Genomic DNA, 24,459 nt, shown 5'->3' with positions numbered 1-24,459 from the left:
AGAAAAGTTTAATGCCTTCAAGAGTAATAAATTAAAATCAGCCAATGATTTAAGCATTACAAAATTTACATTCTTCATAAAATAATAAAACATTTTTTTTTGACATTTCCAATTTTTTTTTTCATGAAGTGGAAAATAAATTTTTTTACTGTCTTGTAATTTCTTATGCAACATTTTGCATCTAAAATGATACAATTTTATTTATAAGACTATCGCAACTTTGATTAAGCCACTTTTCTTGCTTGTTTTGGCAACATTCTCCGTCACAATCTAAACTTTACGCGTTACACACGGCTCTGTTTGCATGCCGCTCTCCCGCCATTTGTTCAAATCCGCGCTCGTCGGCCACGCCCACCAACAGCCTGGCCTTGTTTACGTGAGACAAAAAGCAGCCTTTGGCTTTTCCTCTGCAGTTTTTCCTCAAATTCGAGTGATTTTCCGCATTTTCATCTTCGTCACTGCGTCGACACCAACAAGGACGATGACGGCGAGTGGCCCTTCGACCTCAGGGTCGGGGTTCCTCAGCCAGATGAAGGAAAAGGAGAAATACCTCGAGGACTTCGACTTTCCCTTCTGCGACGAGGTCGGAAAGTACGAAAAAGTGGCCAAAATCGGACAGGGAACCTTTGGGTAGGAACTTTAATTACACTTTTATGATTTTGAATCATTCTTCGAAATTTCAGGGAGGTTTTCAAGGCAAGAGAAAAGAAAAACGTGAAGAAATTCGTCGCCCTGAAAAAAGTGCTCATGGAAAATGAAAAGGAAGGAGTAAGTTGATTAATGATTAAAAACCGAGGAATTTGAACTTCTTCGACTGATTCGGTGTTGATTTTACAGTTTCCTATAACGGCCTTGAGAGAACTGAAAATTCTTCAGCTGCTAAAACACGACAATGTTGTGCATTTAATCGAAATTTGCCGAACAAAGGGTGAGAGCAAATTTTGTGGCATCTTTCAGTGCTATTTAGATTTTTTTTTAATAAATTATTACTTCTTTTATTTATATTTATTATTCTAACAATTACAAGCTAATTTAAAATGTCAATTTGTTCCAAGTAAATGATTAATTCTATAATTTTGCAAATTTATGTATTTTCACTTTATTTCTATTTTTCAGCATCACAGTTCAACAGGTATAAATCCACATTCTACCTGGTGTTTGACTTCTGCGAACATGACTTGGCTGGACTGCTGTCCAACGTCAACGTTAAATTTAGCTTAGGGGAAATTAAAAAAGTTATGCAGCAATTACTGAATGGACTTTACTACATTCACAGCAACAAAGTAATTTTTTCAAATGAATTTAAATAATTTTTACGGTTTATTTTACTTCCAGATTTTGCACAGAGACATGAAGGCTGCCAACGTTCTGATAACCAAAAACGGAGTTCTCAAGTTGGCTGATTTTGGTCTGGCAAGAGCGTTTAGTGTTTCCAAAAGTGGACAACCGAATAGGTGAAATTTAGCTAAATAGTAATTTAAACTAAATAAAAATCGTGGAATTTCATCAGGTACACGAACAGAGTTGTGACCTTGTGGTACCGACCACCGGAGCTTTTGCTCGGAGACAGAAATTACGGACCTCCGGTTGATCTGTGGGGTGCTGGGTGTATTATGGCTGAAATGTGGACCAGGAGTCCCATTATGCAGGTAAATTTTTTGAAAACCAGAAGGATTTGAATATTCTAAATTTGAGAGGACCTAAAGAAATGTTATGAGCAATTTTTTTTTAACTTTTCATGTAACGATTCATATCCTATGCAGAAATTAAAAAAATTTGAAGATATTTGTTAAGAATCTAAGCAATGAATATAAAAAATTACAAATTTGGAAACTATTTTTTTCTCTCTGTGGCAGGATTTCACAATGTGATTTGAATTTAAAGTCTGCTTTTCCTCCATCGGTTTTGTGAGTTGTTTATTCTTTAAGAAAAAAAAAACAATATTCTGCTCTACATGTTTCAGCAGCAGCCATAATTCATGAGCTGTGAAATCATTTTGACAGTTAAAATTAATTTTAATAAATTATGGCAGTCGAAACATGTAGAGCAGGATATTGTTTATCTTAATCAATGAACAACCCATAAAACCCATCACGGAAAAGCTGATTTTAATTTTAAATCACAGTGTTTTATGCTTTTAAAAGATATTTTTATATTTGACTTTGAAGAATAATTAAAAATTATTTTTATTGAATAATTTTTCAGGGCAACACTGAGCAGCAACAGCTGACCTACATTTCTCAGCTTTGCGGTTCGATCTCGAAAGAAGTGTGGCCCGGAGTCGAGTCGCTCGAGCTCTACAACAAAATGGAACTTCCGAAGAACCAGAAGCGGAAAGTGAAGGAGCGTTTGAAGCCGTACGTCAAAGACCCGTACGCGTGTGATCTGCTGGACAAATTGCTGATGCTCGACCCAAAGAACCGAGCAGACAGCGATTCTGCCCTGAACCACGACTTCTTCTGGACGGATCCAATGCCGAGCGAACTGTCCAAGATGCTGGCCCAGCATTCGCAGAGCATGTTTGAGTACTTGGCGCCTCCCCGCAGGCCTGGGAACATGCGGGCCGCCCACTCGCAGCAGATGGCCCAGGCCAGACCAACCAGCACCTTGGACAGCGGCTTTCAGGACAGGGTCTTCTGATATTAGAGCTTTTTTAAATAAATATTAATGTATTTTATAATTACGCTTAAATAATTGTATTGATTTTTACATTCAAATCTTGCTGTTGCGGATATTTTGAAGAAGGAGGTAGCCCGTTATGGCAAGTCCACAAGCCTGGTTGAGATAAATTCAGACTTTTTATAAACAAAATTAAATAGGATTTTGCTTACGCGCAAGAAAAATTCCAATGAAAGGGTGTAGAGACCTGCGGTTAATTTTAGAGGCTTCTGATTGGCGTTGGACATCATCAGCATCATGTCGATCTCCTCTTGCTTCCAATCCTCCCAAGGCCAAAAGTAAATTTTCTTTAAAATTTCATAAGACTGAAAATTGCACGAATATTATTTTTTGTAAAAAAAAGTATTTAACATTTATACTTTGTGAATAATCTCTCCCCCGTATCTGCAGATCAGATATAGATAGATGAACTGAGTGTAGAACCCTTGCATGTACAGCACCTTTTCTTTTAAACTCAGGCCAGGCTGTTCAAAATGAATTTTTAGTCTTGAAAAAAAAAATTGCTAACACTTACAGCGGTGGCTCGAAACGATGAAATAACAAAAGTCATAGTTGACTGTGCAAATTGCACAAAGGCCACTTTAGAGAAAATCCTTCCAACATCCCTTGTAAATCTAAAAAAATATCCAATGAAATCAAAAAACCCAACTTGAATATTCACGATTGTTTCTTTTTAAATATAAATTATTTTTAAAAAATATGTGTGTATAATTAAAAATCATTTTTTTTTTTTAATATCAAATGGAAAAGAAAAAAAGCTTTGAATATTGATAAATTTATCATTGTCTTAGAGACCTGTCAATTTTAATTTTCAGTTGTGCGCAGTCCTTGACGCTTTCTTCGATATTCTCAGTCTGCGGCACTTTTTCCAGCTTCTCGATGAAGAAGGCAAGCAAATTGCTGACGAATATGATGAACGTCAAGAAGAGCAGGTTGCATCCGTGCGAGACCGTGCCTATCAGCATCACTGAAAACAGTTGGTGGACGTAAACCAAGCGGAAATTTAGGTCGCTGTCCAGGTCGAACGGGTACCACCCGTTGAGGGGTAGTTTTGATCGCTCGGGATGAGCGTCGACGAGCTTTTGGTCGGTCACTTTGGGCTCGGTCAGCCAGAAAGATCCACTGGCGATCAGTGACAGCGCGTATGCAAAATAAACTTTGCGAATTTCAGGCAGGGCTCTTGTAATTGCCAATCGAACACCTGCAATTTTTATTAAAAAATAATTTAGAAAATAAAAAATTCTAATACGGAATTTACCCTTTTCATCGTCCCAGAAGAAGTGCAGCGCTCTGATTTCTGTTCTGTTGTTAACGATGAAAATCGACTTGAGTATCATCGAGATTACCATGAGAGTTTGCAAAACCGTCGGAACGACAGATTCAAAAGATTTCTCTTCATCGAAAATCAGACTGAGGACCTGCGCTGCCAAGGCGAGGCAGAAGTGCAGAATGGAAATCCTGAAGAGATAAGCGCTGGCCCTGCGGTGTTTTCTGCCCATGGGCCACAAGCCCGTGATCTTGAGCAGCATCAAACTGTGTTTTGTGAATATGCCGACGACGCTTTCCTCCAAGGTGCCCATCGCTAATGGACAACTTTCGGCAATGCAGCCACTAAAAATGCCCATTTTTTTCTCACTTTAAATTATTCATCAAAGGATGAGAACACGATCGCACATCTGAGTTTTTGGGAAAAACTCACACGGGAAAAGCATGTGACCGAAAAAGACACAAACAGACGGTTATGAAAAATGCACAAAGTTTAATTATAATTTTCCCTTCCATTAACATTCACAGAGAGTGAAATAGTTAATATAAATATTACCCAATAATTTTAAAATTTTCTTAAAATTGAGGCCCTAGAAATTTTAATATATTTGCTATTTGCAAGCTGCTGAAATGTGGAAAATGTTCGCGGTGATAAATTCTGCCTCCGCGTGTTATTCAATTGGAGATGAAATGCTGTCAAAAACACTCGGCTGCACCAGTGGTTGCTCGCATTGTCAGGCGACAAGCGATATATTATTCTCAATTATTGCCCTCAGCCCACTCACGTGTTTTACAAAACCAAATGAATGAAATTGTTAAAAAATAATAAATATTTCCTAGAACAAAAGCAGCAAGTTTTTATTTACTAATAATTGTGAGAGCATTTCAAAGCAGCTTTCATGCGGATCCAGATTTTTATTCCTTCATTCAAAACACCATAATTTTCGTGACTAGAGATTTTTATCTGATGCAGTAAATAAATATGGGAAAATTGCGTTTAGAATAAGATACAAGAAGTACAATAAGCTTATTGAAGAGCACACGGCGCGCGGCCGATGGGCCAATTAAAATTTAAGATTTCAGATTCAAATATGTTTAGCTTAACTAAAGTTACAATATAAAAGTTGTAGATTATAATTTTACTATTTATAATTTTTATATTTTGTTTATCAGTTCACTATAGTTAATTATGATAATAAAATTTACATTTTTCTAATTTATTTGTTATTTATATTTATTATTTAATTTACCAGTTAAAATATCATTATTAAAATCATAATTATTCCTTATAATTATTTAATAAACTATTTAATATGATATACTAATATAACAAACATTTTATAATTAATTATCAAGCTTGTCTCCAATGCTATGAATTATGTAATATACATAGATCGCACATCTAATCTTGTTTACCCTAGCTCAGTCCCAATTTAAATTTAAGAAAATCATTATGCCATTATCATATTTTAAAATTTTAAATATTTACCTCGATAAACTTGAAATGTTTTTAACTCACATTCATTTAATAAAAAATGTGAAATTTAACGAAAATAATAATGATACCGCTTTAATAACAATATTTTTCAAGCACAAATTTATCTTTTCTCTTGACTTCTATTCCTCGTTGATAAAATTTCCCCTTCTAATGGCCACCTCACGTTATATTCCACCTCGGTCGCGATAATATGTAAATTTATGCCGCCCCACCACTGTGTCGTCTGGTGAACAACGGAACCCGCAGAAGTGATAAGAATATCCCCCCTCAAAAAAATAACAAGCGCGGCCGGAAAGCAGCGGAGTTAAAGAGTGTGTTGCTCTCTCTGCGCGATTCGAGATAAAAAATCAGCTGTCGGGGCGCGTCCGAGGGAAAATCAAGCAACTTGGAAATTCGCTTTTGCACTTTGCATGTGCGGCGGGGCGGGGGTTGAAAATGGTGCAGGGCGTGTAACAAGTGGCGAACGCGAACATGAATGACGTCGGCGGGGGCGCAGAACGCGTGCGCCGGGTGGCCTAACTAACGGAGAGCGAGCAGCAGCCGAGCAAGCAAGCGAGCGAGCCCAGATTACTCGGGCAGCCCCGCATGGAATGCAGGGTACAAATTTATCGATTCGCCGACGACACCATGGAGTAGGCGGCTCGACTGGCCGACGAGTGGTGCGCGCCTTCGGCAGCATGGTCGTGTCGGCACTGGCGATGGTGCTCATCTGCACCCTCCAACTCGCCCACGCCTCCGCCAGGGACCTTTACTCAGGTGAGCAGAGAACAAAAACACGACCCCGTCAAAAAAATCAGTCACGAGACTATAATTGGCTTCCAAACTACGCCGTCATTTCTCTAGCAACTTCTTTTTCCTTTTTTTTTTAAATTTTTCTTGCTTTTTTTCACGTTAATAGTTCCAGTTTCCGTGAGCTCATTTCCAGTTTCATTGACGGAAAAATCAGCGCAATCGCAGCACGTCTGATCGGTAATTTTTAATTGAAAAATAATTTTAAAAGGGGCATTGAAAATTTGTAAAGCATAAATTGGATGAAAAAAATTATATTCAACCCAAATTTAAAAAAAAAAAATCAAAATTGCAATTTATAAAATAACATAAATAAGTAGTTTGGATCAATTTCACACCAGTTATCAATCTTAATAATTAAAATCTATTTTTAATAATCAATTTAAATAAAAAAAAACTTTTCTTTACTTGCAGGGTTGAGGGGCTAAAGATACCCGGTCGGAGAATAGGGCGTTGAAATGCATATAATCTTTCCAGGATTTCTAGATATAGAAAAAATAACTGAAAAAGCGGCGATTAATTAAAAAAAAAAACTTTCTCTCTTTTAGACCTGAATTTACAATAATTAAGGATATTTATAGACGTTTTTAAGTGGCTGTAATATTTGTTAGAAATTTCATGACTTCAGAAGATTTAGGAGGTTCAGAAAAAAGTACCGAAAATAAAGTTTTAGTTAAGATTTCTTTATATTTTTCCCCTTGGACAAACAAACAACAATAATAAAATATCCAATCGTTTAGACAACAAGGAAAAAGCGGTTGGAGAGGAATTTTCATAAGAAGCTCTTATTTGCGCAAAACACACGATGCGAATGAAAAGGGCTCTCTGCTCTGCTTTGCAAGAGCAAAGTTCCTCTATCTTCGTCCTCTCTTTCTGATGCCGACTTATTTTGCTCCTTTTGTCAGTTTGCTCTCTTGCCAGCATTTTGCCGGTTCGAGTTTTCCCTTTTTGCTCGTCTGCGAATAATATGGGAGTGTTTTTTGAGTTGGGCTGCAGATGTTCCTTTAACTGGAAATGGCCGATACATCAAAACTGTCAACTTATGACTTTGAGTACATTACGTATTTTTCTGTTTTCATAAGAGACTTCTTATGTTTCCTGCCCACGCTTTGACATAATACATTTGACGGTGGTGATAAAAACGTTATTGAGGTTATCGCTCAGAGTGGAAAGAATAAAGAAAGCGCGACGCCTTGACTTTCTTCCCCGCAGCATTTCTCATGCATGCAATTTCAAAAAGCAAATTAGGTTGGATATTAACTAATTTTCCTTTTGTGCAAAGTAGAACGGCTTGTGAAAGAAGAAGTTTTAATGTTTCTCTTGACGAGAAGTTTACAATTTCCTGCTACGCATGCATATTTAAACTCTGGGAAAAACTTCGGAAAACAATCTCTCGGGGATATTCCATGAATGTTTATAATTATAATTAAATATTCATTCAATTCAAATTACGTACAAGGAAAAAACAGGTTTTTAATTACATCAGATAAATAAAGGATAATGTAAATTTATGACGTAACATCAATTTTCACACTGGCCTGTTCACAAACAAATTAAAAAAAGGTTTATTCAGCTTAAACAGCCCTAAAAGGTTTAATGTATTTTTCTTTATACAATTATAGTTTTGAATTTAATAATTAAAAATACACTAATTTGGCTCACAAACCTTACAAATGTATTAATTAAATGAAAACACACAGCAAACAAAATTAATTATTTTAGATATTTAAATTTAAATGAACTCAATTCTTATACTTATTGACGTTAGCAATCGGGAAATTGAAATGGAAAAAACGAAAGTCTTTTACAAAGAATATAATAATTTCTTTCAATAGAGCAAAATCGGATTACGTATGAGATTAAGCACGTGGATGGGAACAATAATGGGTGCGCGTGGCAAAACACGTATTTTTTCATTCCAACTTCACAACTCGTAATAATCAGGTGCACATTTAATTAGCCTTTTCTTTGGACTTTAACGGCGCCATCTTTCAATCTTTGTCTCTTGGGAGACGGCGAGAGTTGAATTAACAAGCACGGCTTTTGATGCGGGAATTTCTAGCGCAAGCTGGTTAATCAGCCTCTCTGCTCAACACAACAGCTGAGAGTCCTTGGGGATTGCGAAAAGGCTGCAAACTGAGCGAACATGCAACACAAGAGATGCAATAAATGCACCAGAGATGCTGCCGCTGCACCAGGCACACGACGCGCCCTATATTCTGCTCCACTTTGTCACTCACACAATCACAGTCAATCGACACACAAGTGAATATGCATGATTATCGTGTTTCCCCCCCCCCCCCCCCTAGAAATAAACAGAACTAAAAGGAAATAAAGCAATGCAATAAAAAAAGTTAAACTAATAACAAGCATTAATAAAAATTCCTAAAATCGGTTTGGATTTCCAAATTTTGATGTCATTCTTAATTTATTTTTTACCTTACAAGTTATATTATTTAATATTTCCGACAAAGGGAAGTCCGACGACGATTTCAGGGTTTTGGAAGATTACTTTTGTGGTTAGAAAATTTCCGACCTTGCGTATGAAATGAAACAACAGGGACATCCTTCCGGCGAGCGCTGTCTTTTATCAAAAAGTGGGAGCTTAACAAAAAAATTTAAATATTGCTTTCTTTTAAAATTTATTTATAAATTGTAATTCGACTTGCTTTAGCTGTGCATATTTTCCTCGATCAGTAAAATTACAACTCCATAATGTAATAAATATTAATTAAATGAAAGAAATAAGAATATCTTAAGTTTGAAGTTATCAAATACATTATATATCTCTTAGTGATAACCTGGTTAAAATAAATTATTAATTTTTTATAATTTTTCGCTGCTCATAGTATAAATCATATCAAATTGGAGCGATGAAATCAAAAGATAAGATATTCATTTTTTGAATAAAAAGTTAATTAAGTTTAAAACCAATTGAAATAAAAATAAGCATAAACAACTTCTAATATTTTGCGAGCATAAATTAAATTATTATTTTTGTTAACATCATATTTTTATAAACTCTTTAATTCACTGTTATTAAAAAACGTTTCTTTTCAAGAAACTAAGCAAATAATAGGATTAAATGAATTAAATATTATTTTAACTAACTTTTGCTAACACAAAACGCAAGTCAATGATCAGATAACTTTTATATTGTCAAAGTGCCAATCTTATGAGGGTACACGCGAATGTTCTTCTCGCCTGTCAAAGTGCAGTTTTTTTTTTTTAGGATTGATTTGCACGCGTGTGAGCTTCATTATCGCGGAAAGTAAGGTCAATAGCAAGTGAGAGGTTGGTTCGTCACTGCGCTCACGCAAAGCGAAGCCCCATATTAAAAACAGAGCGAGACACGGAGCAGGTGTTCTTGATTCCTCTCGCACGGTGAAATTAATTAAGTCGACGCTTCGGGGATTATCAGCATCTGCCTTTCAGCTTGAGTGATGTCAGAATTTGATTACTCGGAATGAAAAATTTTACAATCTCACATTCTTGAGGAAAAGAAACTCGATTTTTAATTAAACTCGATATCGCGGCCACTTTGATAAAAAATTTCCTCCGCAATGCAGTCTTGGGTCGTTTCCGGGAAGGATTTGTGCGAATCGGCGTCTCTCTGTGTAAACAATCTGCTGGCTTCCGTCCAGCAGATGGGGAAAAAGACATAAGAGTAGAATGGGCAAAAATAATACGCTCGAGACGATGGGGAGGCGCGGGGGCACTAATAATATTATTTAGCAAGAGGAACGTTGCCATAGAAACTTTGCTTCACTCTCAAGCTGGAGAGGCCTGCACGGTGCTGAAGGGGTTGCTAACATTAAGGAAAAAAACAGAGGCGTTCCAATTTGGATACAAGTTTTAAGCAAATTTAACTTTAAAGTATAGTTTTTAATTCTGTAAACTTAATTAAAATGCAAATTTTACTCTAATTTTGATAGACAAGCGTGTTTAAACTATGAAAACAATAAAATATTTGAAATAAATTCAATGTAATAATTTAAAATGATCTAAAATTAGACGTTTTCGCCAATTTTTAAATTTCACGTTGCTAATCTGGCAACATAAGATGTAGAAATAGTTAAATTTGCGTTTTTTTTTAATTACAGGTTGGAATTAAAAGTTGATCAAACAGTCAAAATTAATATTTAATTAAAAAAAAAATGGTTTTTATAAAAATTGAGTTCTATTTTTATATCAAATGTTTTCATCAAAATGAAAATAAACGAAACAATATTTGTTCCAATTAAAATTAATTGAAACCGTCAACATTGTTTGCGTAACTAAATTAAAATTGATTTAAATTCATTCCACGCGCTTCTAATTAATTAATATTTTCCTCAATGAGAAACATTTAGCATTTAAACTTTCATTCATACTTGAGAGGACGATTCGACTACATTTTTCGCCGCAGGCAGGCCGCGATCGATTTTTGCTAAAAGATGTAATTCATCTGGTGCGCTGCCGCTTTGACGTCATCGCCGACGGAGGCCCCCGCCCGCCCCCCGACCACCCCTGCTACTGCCTGAATAAGAGAGCAACAGTTTGCACCTCCCTTAAGCTTCCTCTTCTTCTTTCGCCTGTCGCGCTGATAATGCCGTTTTGGTGTGCGGGTGTAACAAAAAAACTTTGTTGATTGTTATTGTTATCTTTTTCCCGGCGAATATCGTAAAACAAAGAACATGTGTCTCTCGCACACGCCCAGGTGCTCTCGCAGTTTTGCCCCCAAACGATAAAGGCCAACTTCTGCAGATTTTTAAGGGTGGTAAATTAAGTTCTCAATTAATTTGCAAAGTAAGAGTCTTTTTAAGGATATTTTAATTATTGTAGCAATCTTTAAATTTAAAATAAAAATAAAATATTCTTTAAAACGAAGAATCAAATACTTTTGTTTTAATAATAATTTAAAAGAATAAAAGAAGAATCGTCAGAATTGCATATTTGAATTTTGAGAGAAATACATTTTAGAAATTATGATTTATTCCAATTTAAAACTGACCTTAAAACTTTCAACAAAATGCAGTTTTATTTTAAGATAAGATCAACTTCATCAAATGTAATCAGTAAACTTTCTTTATAAAATAAACATAAAATTCAGATTTTGATTTTTCTTTTATAACCACAGAACTGCGGCAGGGAAGTATAACAGCTATCGAATGTTCCGTTGTTGTTTTTATAATCACACAAAATGCACACACATGATAAGATTTTTTTTATATTGTTACAAATATTTCCGACTTTTTACTTTACGATATTTTCTATGGTGTTTTAATTGATGACGCAGTTAGTCGTGACATATTTTGAAATGCATTTAAGGATGTTTCAGTGCGAGACTGTGAAGAACTTTTACGTCTGCATTGTCGATCTCGTGACCCCTTTGTACCCCTCCCTAGGAGACAATGGACCCGAGAAGTTTAAACAACACAGAGCGAGACGAGAATGTAAAACAAAAGTGCCCGTCAGACGGCCTTTATATCCGCACGAGTGGAGCGCTTGACATAGAGCAAGAGGGTGCTTAAGAAATGCGCCTCTTCACCCTGCTACTTAGAACTCCATTATGGATAAGCAAGATGTGAATGGACCTGATCAAACTGATCTTCATTGACCAAGTCCGCTAACGCCCAATGCAGAAAATTGAATATTATTTCGTATGATTTTTAAATATTTTATTAAAATTTTAAAACAAAATTACTCAAGAAAGGTGTTTTCAAATCAATTAAATTTTCATTGTCTTGTATATTTTCTTTAAAATTAAAAAAAAGATTTATTTAAGGTTTTTTGCTCCAATTTATGTAGTGATTTTTTTAAACTGAAATTCAGCCAGGCAGAAAATTCAAGAATTATTGGGGTTATTTAACATTAAAATCCAATTTTATTTGTTGTGCATGCGTGTTGCCAATTATGCAAATCAGTTTGTTGCAATAAATTAATCTACATATTGCTAGTTTTGTCTTTGAGGCCAGCACTCGTGTTTTTATCGTGCTTTTTCCCCCTTTGTGCCAATCTTTAATATAAAAATACAGCTTACTTAATTATGCGTATTAGCAAGGGTTTATTGCAAATGTGATATGTAAGCAAGGTAAAAGCTATTCCAGCTCCCCTGAGGTATAAAAATGCATTATGAAACGCGTCTAAAGACCCAAGCCGGAGGAAGGAAGTGCGGTTCTCCATAATTTACTTTGTACAAATAATAATAATTATACACGCTGCGTGCGCAAAGTCATTAAAATGTACATGCGACTTATCAAGTTTTTTTTATAATTATCACGTTTTGAAATATTGTGACTAATTAAAAAAAAAACACTTTCGGCTTCATTTTCTTTGAATGAAGAAAATAACAAATATATTTATTTTAATTCACCCACGTTTCAAAACTCTTGTATTATTTTGCTCTTTAATGTGCAAGCGGAAACAAATTGCTAATGACACTTTTTGTGAAAGTATAATCAGGGTTCACAATAGAATAATTTTAATTAAAATAAAAATATATGAAATGCCAGATTTTTAGGAAGGAATTAGCTGAAACAAATATAAAGAATACTGGCATTTCATTTTGTCACGAGGTATAGACATGTGATTACATTCCATAAATAAATAAAGCCTTAATAATATTAATGATAAATAAATTTATAATTAAATACTGTGGAAATAATTGATCCAAAATACATTGCATTATAATAAGTAAATAAGAATATAAAATTGTTAAAAACGGGAAGGAAAACTCAATCCCTGCCGCTGTGATTTCAAGATAAATAAAAAAAATGTTAAATTACTCTTCTGAACTGCTGCTGTATCATAAAAAACATAATATACTTCCAACTTGTCAAGCCGAATCGCTGACATTCTCTCCGACGTCAATGCACACCCTCGTCAGTAGCGATTTGCATTCTTGTTTGGTGTTGAGCAAGGGTCTCTCTCGAATCCGCAATGTTGTCTGTGCTGGGGCAACTCGCACACATCGGTGATAACGCGTGCTTGGCCTGGGTGTCGGCGATAGGGTGGTCGGAGGGTCGGACGTGAACCCAGCTACGGGCACATCCAATTTGAATATTTTATTCGGCCGAGAGAGATGAGCTGGAGGCAGCAGCTTCTCGCTTCTACCAAGGCATGCAAAACTCGTTCCTTATTGATCCCCGTTGGCAAATGCAAATAAGGCGATACATGCTTAAAATGGCGTTCATATTCTTATAAAAAAAACTACTAATTTAACTTATATCAATCAAAAAAGGAATTAACGATATATTTATTAAATTTGTGAACTGGGTTTTGAAATAAATTGAGATTTTAAAACTCCATTTTTATTTTAATACAGCAAATTACAAGATATTTTTTCATCCAGTCAATATGAAAATTAAATGAAATTCAATTCAAAATATCAAATAAGGGATACGTAACTTGATATACAATATACATTACAAAGCCATAAAGAGAAAAAAACATGGAATTTAAAAAAATCTAAAATTTATAAAGACATTTTCTTGGTTTCCTCGATTGATTTATCAAAGAAAATCAATTCGGAGATATTGAAATATTGAATTAATTCATGTTTCTAGTATTTCTACCATTTTCATGCAATTTTTTGTTTCAGGAGATGTGACTCCTGAAGAACTGATGATCGACCAGGTGGCGGCCATCCTGCAACAGCGTCACCTGAGACAGCAGCAGCGCGAAGAGGCCGCCATGGAAGCGGCCATGCGTTTCTCGCCCGAGATCATGGGCCCCGGCGGCGAGTTTTCCTACCAATTCCAGCCTCTCCCTGGAGGCAGAGAGTCCCAGCACGAACCCTACTTCGCCGTCAACCCTTCCGACCCCAGGTACTACCTGCCCAAACCACCTGAACCTGAAGAGGAAGAGGACGGCGATGCCTACTTAGCAGAACGTAAGTCGCAAGGAATACTTTTCTTTCTATTAAACAGTTAAATTATCAATTAATTCTTGTTTGCTCCCATCTTATATTTAAGCAATTTTTTTTATATTGACAATTTTTATAATATCTATCAAAAAATGATGAAGAAAAGCACATGGTTCGAAAATGCTAGTATTTGTAAAACAAGATTTCATTTTTATGGCTTAAGATGCTTACAGATTTATTATTTATTAACCAAATAACTTTTAGCACAAACAAAAGTAATCATAGCAAGCATTCAATACTTTTAATAAAGTTCTAAAAAGGAAAATGAGAATATCAGGGAAATATTTATTTTTAATTATTTACTAAATTAAAATTTTAATTAAATTTTGTGAAATGTTGAAAATATAAAAATAAAATTTAAATAAAAATAAAATTATCATAAAATAGGTTTATAAAATTTATTTTAAAGTACATATTACTGCCAACAAAAATTGGTTGTTCCTCTGCATTGTTTATTTTTTTATGTGACTTGCAATATTTAATTATTTTTATCGGTTTTTATGTTGCTAATAGAGTTTACCAATTACTGTCGTTAGCAAACTTCTTGTTAAAACATTTTTCTCCTTTATTTTTCAACAGCAATTTGGAACGGAGCCAAGTACATGCCGCCAGACAATAACGACCTGACTGAAGACCGTCCCTTGCGAAACCGTGAAGCAGGAGGCGTCATGCAGAGGGGAGGAGGTCGGCCGGTTCCTCCCTCCAACCCCGAGCCACCCCTGATGGCCGATCCGCAGCCGAACCTGCCCAGGAACATGATCCTGCACCAGGCGCCCTCGAGAAAAAGTACACCAGCGCCCACACCCCCTCCCACCACCACGCACGAACCCCTGCCTGACCACCACGCCAGGGTGCTGCAGGAGCCGGCGCCGTCAGAACCAGACTCCGAAGTTTACTTTCTAGGTGAGGACATGAAACTTTGTAATCTTGATGGGCTTTAATTCCTTGTTGATGGAATTATGCAACTTGCACCAAATTTAAGTCACGCATGTTGCGTTCAATTATATTTAAAACCAAAAATAATTTTATTCATTTCTTATTTTCTTTATCCGCGATTGAAAATGTGTAAAACTGTCGCTCACCTTTTATTTAGGGTTTTTTTTTTTAATTCTTATTAATTAATTATGGTTTATTTTTTTAATTATAACGAGTTTATTTAAAGAAATAAGTTTGAAGTTATTATTTCCTCTGGAAACGTTTCCAGCCACTCCCTACGGAGTCTAAAAATATCTCTTATATGAAATAAATCAAACGAAACCCCTTCTATTCTTATCTTCTTCAGTTGAGAACGTCTTTGTTGTTATTGTTTCTTGGGTCAAAGAACCCAGCCGTTTTCTCACAATATGTGGCCGCCCTCTCTAGGGGTGTAATTGGATCATTATAAATCATGCGGCATTCTTTTGCACAATCCAACTTTGCGGGCCCCCCCTCCTCCCTTTTCTCCGCCAAAACGCACACAATAGGCGGCTTTTCCATTTGCCCTGTGTGACAGAACAAACGTCACATTATTTGCTCTCAGCAATAACGACTCGGCAAAGGTCAAAGTGGCAGCCCCGTTCGCTGGCTGAGCTTCGCACCCTCTGCCGCCCTTGCTTCCAACTAGGGGTGCCAATCGATTCGAAAGAAGTGTGGGGCTGCTTTTGTAGTTTCCAGCAATCGACTGTGGTGTCACTCCACTCTTGTATATAAATATTATAAAAGCCCAAAACAAAACTTTCACTGAATGCAGTAATTCTCACGCACCAAATTGATTAAATTACAAGGATTGAATTAATTAAATTCATATAAAATTGAAGAAATTTAATCACATGATTATTTAACCAATAAAAATGTGTGGAATTTAAAAAAAAAATGAAATTTTAATATTTTGATAAATTTCATTCATAAATCAAACTGACAATGAGATTAAATTTTGATTTTTTTTTAAAGATTAAACTAAAAAGTTTTTATCTTGAAATTTGATTTTAACCAGGTATTTTTCTCTTTTTAGCGATAATTGCGGGTTGCAGTGCTGCAGGGATCGTCGCTGTCATAGCAACCGGAATCTGCTGGTACAAGTGAGTGCTCAAACTTTTCCAATTTTCGACGCGTGTGTCGTTTAGGTGCCGTAATATCTCGCCATCACCGGCAAGGGCCTTGTATTAGCCGCCGTGAAAAATATGGGGACGCGAGGTAATCAAGCAGATTATCGAGTTTCTCAGAAAACCGGAACATGAAGCGGCAAAGATAATTTGATTATATTATCCAAGCGCAACATGCCTTGAAGCAAGGAAGATTCAATATATTTCGAAAGTGGTGAACTTTTTCCCTCTCATAAAATTTGCATCCTTGAAGGGACGCAGATAGACCTTCCTGTCACTTTTCAACCACGTTTCTAATCAATCACTGTCGCCTTGTTCAGCTTCGCATATCAAAGTTCAAAGAAGCAGCGCAAACACACTTTGAAGCTCATAAATGGAGATCGTTCATAAAATGCACGCAGCTGGGCCGCCCAAGGGATGGAATTAGCGTGATAAGCGTTCCACTTTCCAGCCTGATTTTCCGACTTATGAAGTCCAAATCCAGCTTAATTTCTTGCCAGAAAAGGGCGGAAATTATAATTAATTCCCGCTTGGGATTTTGTAACATTCAGAACATCTAAAACGTTAATAAATTGACGTTGTTTCATTGCAGGAAAGTAAAGAATAGCCATTTAACAAGAGAGGCAATGAAAAAGTTTGGTCCTGACTTTTGGCCGTTTGGTTGTCAGCGATTTTTTTGTTCATTTCTCTCTTTCGCAGTGTGATTCTGCTGAGAGAGTGCGTGTTTACCTGGTGAAAAATAACTCAATGTTGAACGGTCGAACTCTGATTAAATGCAAACTTCGCCGGCAATCAAATGTTTGCGAGCGGAAAACGCTGTTAATTGGTTTGGATCGAATTGCTTTGAATAAACACGACCGGCGTAAATTGAATCACCAAGTCAAAAACGAAATTGAGCGAAATTATAAATGAATCGTGAAATTTAATTAATCTGCACAATTTAATTATTAATTATTATTAATTCGCTCAATCAATTTTTTTTTATTTTTTTTTTTTTTTTTTGTATGGAAATTATCAAATAATTTTATTAAGGTCCAAATTTTACAAATATTAAATTATTTTAAGTGACATTTTATTCACCTGGAAGAGATTTTTAAGTCATATTTAAGTATTCAACACAGATATAAAATAATATTTTGATTTGCAAAATAAAATCACAAGTGCAAGTTCAAAGAGAGAAAATCGAGTGCGCTTGCGGGTTGCGGGGTTGATGTTGGTCTCTGTGCGAGGCAGTTGCAAAATTCGCGCGCAACAGCCAGCATGTCCTAGGGCGATGCTCAACACCATCAGGTCGCTCCTGGACGAGGTCTTTTTCAGGTTTTACAGCTTCAGGGACGATCTGTGAGTCTAATAATTGTAATCTCTGCGTTTGTTTGTCGCATTGCTTTTGATGTACAAACAGAAAAATCCAGAGCAGTTCTATTCAAATAGGGACGAGGAGACACGGGATTAGATTTTGCACTCGCAGATTACACTTGACGAGTTCTGAAAGGCTTGCAGTGTGTGTAGAAATAAATTGTATTAACGTGTGTCTGTGAAAGGGTCCCTTTGAGGAAAATTCAGGGGAATTTGATTAAACCGAAAACGTGATGAAATTTGACATTGAGTTAACAAAGTTCAAATTAATTTCCAGGACAAATTAGCATAATATGACTAAATTCAATTTAATTTGATGGTACAAAACGCAAAGACACATGAAAGTGGTTGGGAAACAAAAACAATAACGTAAAAAAGCTTCTGGTTGAAATGAGAAGGGGGGAAAGACACGCTAAAGAGCCCGCATCACGCATTTCAGGGCTCAAAAGATTCCGTCTGTTGTCTTTCTTTTCTCCCTTTGTCTGTAATTGAGCTCCACTCACTGAGAATGTGCATGTGGGGGGAAAATGCGGTTGTATAAAAGGAAAGATCCTCCCCAATCAATTTAGAGTCTTAACCATCCCTCTTAAGTGCATTGTTTTTTACCCTTCAAAGTGAAGAAGAATCAATGGGTTGAATAATTAAAAGCTAGCTTGGGAGACGCGACGCTCGAAAGAGGATCAATTGACGTGAATATTTGATGGCATTACGCCCGAGGCTTCCGTCGCCGGCGGAAAACACGTACGTTCGCTCCCAACGCTTATTGCCCAACGTGCAGTGGCGATGACATGTGTCATAAACAGCGGGACGCGTTTAAAATTTCATCTCGCTCGCTCCCGAAACCCTTTCAAACGAAAGGCGGCAGGGCGAAAACTAAATTGCTGGAATCGTAGAACATTTTAGACTCGCTTCAATTTTCCAGAAAAGAGCATTTCTGAAAACTTTATTGATCGGAAAATTGTTTATAATAAAAATGTTAAATTTTATATTTATTAAATAATAAATTATTTAAACGTTAGCATGGTAAATGTTTTGATTGGCTAGTTGAGCCTTAGATTAGTTTTTTCTGGTATCTTTTCAACTTGCTCCAATCTTACAAGTATTTAGTTTAATATAATTTATTTCACTGATTGTGAGATGCAGAGTCAAAATTTAGATTTAGTTTTGCATAAATTTAATATTTGCATTCTCCGGTTTCCAATATTTTAGCAAATATTTTACAGGCTAAAGTTCATATGAATAGAATACATAACAAAGGGCCGGTGTCGGAAATACAAAATAATCAAAGGTCAGAAGTCCATCAAAGTTAAAATTATAATTAAACAAATGGAGCATACAAAAATTGTAATGTAAATTTTCATTAGCAAAACGATTTTTATACCAAACGTGATCAAATTGATCAAACATTTTCATCAGTGTGGGAAGCCATTAGTGAACACAAATTGAAGGTTTCTATTCCCAAAAACTTCAAAAACCAACAACAATTCTATGTAGAACTCTATGAATCATGAATCATGAAGTTCAGTGTTTCTTTGATAAATTTTATGTATTAAAATATTTGAAAAAAATTTAAAATTTTACAAAAAAAAAACGCCTGAAACATTCAAATTAATTCGATTAATAATTTAAACAAAATTTCCAAAAAATATTCAATTTCTTAATTAAATAATAATTGCTAACAACAAACTATAAATTGACTAAAGATAATAGTTTTTTTTTTACATTTTCCTTCTTTGCATCTTAGGTTGCAGAGGAATGCAAAAGCGACGGCCGACGTCGAGTACCCTGCGTATGGAGTGACCGGTCCGAACAAGGACATTTCGCCGACCTCGGGGGACAGAAGGCTGGCCCAGTCCGCCCAGATGTACCACTACCAGCACCAGAAGCAGCAGATCATCGCCATGGAAAGGTGAGCCGTCGTTCCACATTAAATTTTGCGAAATGAAAATTTGCAGCATTCAATATTGGAAAGGATGCTTGATTTTGATTTGCAAACTTTTATATTGCAAGGAAAATCTCGCTTCGTTTGTCACCAAAGGGAAAAGAATATTTGAATTTTCTCTCTGAACTCTCTTTCCTGCCGTATTTTCTTTTGGTGGCAAAAAAAAACTAACTTAAGAGAGAGGAAAGGGTTCTTGGATAGCGCAGAGGGTGTTGTGAGAGTAAATAAATCATGGAAGGAGAGCCGAGCAGCTGCCGCGCTCCTAATGAAAATTCAATTTTTGCCATCCGCTGGCACTAACACATTTATCCGTTCTTTTTTATTCCGAGCTCCGGGATTCTTCAAAACATAATTTATTCAACGATAATAAGTCAAAACAATTAATTTTTAGCGATAAATGATAGCCAAATCTCTTCACATAGAATTCAATTACTTTCAACACAAATTTATTATCCTTGTCTTCATTAATATTTTTTTATACAATTTTTTTAATTGTAAAAGTAACAAATGTTTTCGTTTATTTTGAATGAAACAAACTAATAAAAAAAGAAAATTTAAATTTGAAATTGTATATAATATATTAGAACAAAACAATTAAAAAAAACCGCAAAATACATTTATACAGATTAATATATCAAATAATAACTTTAAAATGCTACTTGATAAAAAAAAAAACTTTAGCAATTGCATTAGTAAGCAAGCGCAGTACGTTATTCTCATAAAATAGAGACGCTAATCGTGACCAAAACTGGAAGAGCCATTCATTTTGTAATGAAAAAATTCATTAGTAAGTCCGTTTTTCTTCACAAATTTGGGTTGTCTTCATTTTTATGATATATCAAAGCAAGGAGAGGGGAAGAAAATTTATTATTAATTTTTTACCTTCGAAAATGAGTACTTTCTATTTATTCTGTATTGAATAGAAATATGGTCTACTTTTAGTTTTTAATTAATGTAGAGAGAATCGGATACGTACAATTTTATTTTATAGTTCATCATTTCCTTGGGAAACTCCTGCGAATCGATTTCGCTCTCTCAAAATGTTGTTCAGCCCATAGGTTAATGTGCAAATTTGCATTTCGGAAAGTTATATTATCGTGGTGTGTGTTGTGACGGGCCATTTATCAACCGCAATTAGTGCGGGCAGAATAAATCCACATATCGTGGCAAAACAATGGTCGTCACTTTTGCGGGCGACAAATGTTTCACGCCACGCAGGCAACTTTGTCCTCTGGGGATGTTTTGCCGACAAAGCACTTTTTGGTATATAAATATATGCGCTCGTTATGAATTTGATAAATTTTGCAGCAGGGCAGCAAATGAGCGGCGAGGGTCTCTGTCCGAAGCCGAAAGCGACGACGAAAACGACGAAGGTGACTACACGGTCTATGAATGTCCTGGACTCGCTTCGGTAAGGAATTTTTCTTATTAAAATTGACGTTTAAAAAAGTTTTCATCTCAGAGGAAAGCAAAAGTATGAAGAAAAAATAGAAAAAGATAATTTAAAAATTTTTCGCTAAAATATTTTTGATTTTTTTTTAATTTAGTTTTTTTTTATTAAACTAAAAATATCAGTCCAATGCCTTTTAATTTTTTTCATTAACAAAAAATAATTTGTCTAAAATAGCAAGTTCTTTTAATTTGAAAATATGCAAAATTTAATTAATTGTATCTCAGAAAAGGCAAGAGATTGGCAAAAATATGTTCTTCGGACTATATAAAATTAAAACTTAATTCATTCTGATTTCTGTTCAATTTTTTTCTCCTCATCAATAAAAATAAAGCTTAATTAATACATAAAATAAATTAAGAATTATTTTTCTTTCCACAAATATAGAAAAACTAATGAATGTGCAGTAGAAGTAGTTGAACTTTAGACAACCCTCTTCATGCGAATTTCACTTTCAGACTTGCGAAATGGAGGTGAAAAATCCGTTATTCCTGGACGACCCCACGCCCGCGACTCCGGTTACACCAGCAGGCAAGAGTGAAGACAAATCCTCGAACGCAACAGACTCGAGCAAAAGATCTTCCGCAGCCAGCGTCAAGTAACCAGATTAACAAGCATGCTTTTTCGGTCGCGAACGAACGAGTATAAAAGATATACATATATATTCTTTGAGGCCATATCTTTTTCTGTCCAAAGTAAAATGAGAAGAAAATTATATCCAATGAATGCTATCCAATCTGTGGTATTTAAGTCGGAAAAATATATTATTAATTGTAAAATAAAAGAAATTGTTCCTTTTTAAATTGGATAAATTTTATATATAAAAAATGATTAAAAAAATTGATTTCCTTGGCTGGACTGGAAGATTCTTGAACAAAGAAATAAACATGAATATATTATATCATTGTAGCATTACCACGTTTACTGATAATATTGAATGTTGCACGACAATTTTCCCAGCACACGATACAAGTTATTTTCCTACCTTCTCTCTATTGTGATCTTCCAAGCCTGCTCTTCTAAAGCTCTTTTGACCTTCATACAAATTTTAGCAAAATTTGATGTAGTATAATCCTAGAATATGTGAATGCATACTGAGTTAAAGAACCAATATTCCAATTAGATGCGTTTTTCCTTAGGTGTAGAGTAATTAAATTAAAAATTAAAACTGAATTTATCTAAAGCACATAGATCTCATCTCTGAAATCATATATATTACATATTATGCAATTAATATAAGTTATTGAGTGTTTAAAGAGCGTAGAATGATCTCTTCAAAGAGTATAAAACACACAAAAAATAATTAGTACCCAAAAATGCCAATTAACTACATGAAAATAAATTACAAAAGTTCCCATAAATTCAATGAGTAGACCCTGATAAAATAGTTCATAATAAAGGAGCTTTTAAATTTAAAACACACACAGGAAAAATCTTAAGTTCTAATTCCTATGAAAAAATCGACTTTCTAAATTATTTCAGAAAATACATGATAATGCGTATTCACAAAGCTGAATTGGCTGAGCTTGTTGTAAAAACTTTAAAACAGTGTCAATTAAACACGGTTTTGCAATTATATACCCGCTGCATGCCAGGCAACTCTTTAATACAAGATAAGAAAATTAATCAAAAGTCAATACATAGACAAACAAAAAAAGAACTGCTCCATTGTATTAAAACACAAACAAAATTCATAGATTTAGGAGGTCAAAGTTTTTTAAACGTTTGTTTTTGGCGCAAAGAGAATTCACAACTTTTACTATTTTAAAAAGTACTTTTGTCATTTAAACTTCCAACGCATTTTCTGCTTTAATTTTTCAAATTTCTCGACTGTAGCACGATGAAATATGCAATGCTGTATAATTATGAAATAATTGTGAATTTATAAAGACACAGGAACTGAATTGTGAAAAAAAATCTTTATATAACAGAAACTGTTTAACTATACTGTTGATAATTGGCTGAAAAGAGACAAATCTAAGTCACTGTATTGATATAATTGGAAGTAATGAAAATACATGAATATTTTTCTTGTTGTTATATTATAAAAATCTTCTAATAGCATAAATATTTGAATGTTCAAGTTACGTTTTTGTGTTAAGAGACTATAAAATGATTTGTGAATAGCGAAGTTTCCCTGGACAGAAGCGATTTATTTTCCTCATTTCGGAAAACTCCTAAAATTATGATGTTCATAATACAAACAATCCTTTTCAATTGTGTTAAAGAAGCAGACGTAGCCCTTTAACGTTGAGTAATAAAATATCCATCACATTATATTGTAGCTGTCTATCAAATTTAACCGCAGTGTGTGTTGAGTGGAGACGAGAAATGTATCTTTTGTGACGGAGGAAAACTACACCTACTCGCTATACACTGACAAAATGAGGTATATGATTATTCATACATATGTGTATATTTTCCCCAAAGAATAAACGAAAAATGTATTAAATAAATTTAATCTGCAATGAGCATCATTTTGATATCTCCTTTTCATTCACCTAGAAAATATTATAATAAATTAAAAATAATATAAATGAAAAAAAATTATGGAAATTTCCACTTTTTATGTTATGATGCTTTAGTTAATTACTTCCTGATTTGAGCGCTGATATGAAGAAAAAAATCACATTTATACGTGTCCATAGATAAAGGCAAATAAAAAAACAACCAAATTTTCTTTCTAATACTCATTTTTGTGGCTATATTACAATGTAAAAGCTCCAATGAGTCGGTTGAAATAAACCTATGAACTCAAATATTTTTAAGGCGCCAAAAGAGATTAAATAAAAAAAGGCCATCTTGTATTAAGTCATCAATAGAAATATATCTCCAATTTATGGGCGGTAATAATTGTTGATAAAGTCAACTAATGTATTAACTGGCTTTTGTATTTTGTTCATCGCATATTAATTTGCTGATAGCTTTATTCTTGTCAATATTTTTTGCTGCTTAACACAATTAAAAAAATAATAATTGCAGAAGAAAAATTTATATTTCTTCTTATACGTAACATACTTATTAAAATTGTAAAAAGAGCCTAGTAAATAATATTTATATAATAAATATTATATTTTTAAATGTTTTAATTAGATTAAAAATAATTGTTAAGTTAAATGTTAAAAATTAAATGTTAAAATTGAAAATTTATACACTAAAAAAGACAATTATTAATAAATTAATAATTAATAACTTAATTACTTAAATAAATGTTTTCATATATTGAACGTAAACAATGTATTTGTAACAACTTAAAAAAAAGCTATAATAATAAATAATCTTCTCTGACCTCCCAGAATACCAAGAAAATCTTATAAGATATATCTTTTTTTTAATATTATTATTTTATTGCAAAAAATAGACTATGTTAAAAAAGAGTAAACACGATTTTCGCCAGGTTATACAATAAATCGTGAAAATAATTAAAAGCAAACAGAGAGGGTAGTGGCGTGTTAGCCTCGGAGGGTGCACACCAGAGGCCAGCAGCGGATT

The 24,459-nt window shown here is 34.5% G+C and overlaps 3 protein-coding genes across 4 annotated transcripts; 2 read left to right on the top strand and 1 right to left on the bottom strand.

Moving 5' to 3' along the window:
* Window positions 1–346: 346 nt before the first annotated feature.
* LOC132194634 (cyclin-dependent kinase 9) lies at window positions 347–3,208 on the top strand. The gene is made up of 7 exons (XM_059616044.1): window positions 347–630; window positions 684–768; window positions 838–928; window positions 1,117–1,283; window positions 1,336–1,454; window positions 1,511–1,649; window positions 2,206–3,208. The coding sequence occupies exons 1-7, from the start codon at window positions 482–484 to the stop codon at window positions 2,638–2,640; spliced, it is 1,185 nt and encodes a 394-aa protein (XP_059472027.1). The 5' UTR covers window positions 347–481; the 3' UTR covers window positions 2,641–3,208.
* LOC132194911 (odorant receptor 46a-like) lies at window positions 2,713–5,561 on the bottom strand. Its single transcript, XM_059616503.1, has 7 exons — window positions 5,435–5,561; window positions 3,938–4,290; window positions 3,475–3,880; window positions 3,194–3,293; window positions 3,039–3,143; window positions 2,832–2,984; window positions 2,713–2,775 (listed from the first exon to the last, which is right to left on the bottom strand). Exons 2-7 carry the CDS (start codon window positions 4,257–4,259, stop codon window positions 2,713–2,715), a joined length of 1,149 nt encoding a protein of 382 aa, XP_059472486.1. The 5' UTR covers window positions 4,260–4,290; window positions 5,435–5,561.
* Window positions 5,562–5,740: 179 nt separating this feature from the next.
* On the top strand, window positions 5,741–23,942 carry LOC132194799 (uncharacterized). 2 transcript variants are annotated; one of them, XM_059616302.1, is made up of 7 exons: window positions 5,741–6,199; window positions 13,815–14,105; window positions 14,718–15,041; window positions 16,129–16,195; window positions 19,320–19,484; window positions 20,829–20,928; window positions 21,426–23,942. In XM_059616302.1, exons 1-7 carry the CDS (start codon window positions 6,034–6,036, stop codon window positions 21,567–21,569), a joined length of 1,257 nt encoding a protein of 418 aa, XP_059472285.1. In that variant the 5' UTR covers window positions 5,741–6,033; the 3' UTR covers window positions 21,570–23,942. The 2 variants fall into 2 exon arrangements, with proteins under 2 accessions (XP_059472285.1, XP_059472284.1); XM_059616301.1 differs by having other exon boundaries at window positions 5,743–6,199; window positions 20,826–20,928; window positions 21,426–23,491.
* The last annotated feature ends 517 nt before the right edge of the window (window positions 23,943–24,459 follow it).

Source organism: Neocloeon triangulifer, unplaced genomic scaffold (assembly GCF_031216515.1).
Source record: "Neocloeon triangulifer isolate White Clay Creek 2 clone unplaced genomic scaffold, ASM3121651v1 ptg000008l, whole genome shotgun sequence".
NCBI lineage: Eukaryota > Metazoa > Arthropoda > Insecta > Ephemeroptera > Baetidae > Neocloeon > Neocloeon triangulifer.
Note: the sequence above shows the minus strand (reverse complement) of the source record. Positions and strands in the feature narration are given on the sequence as shown.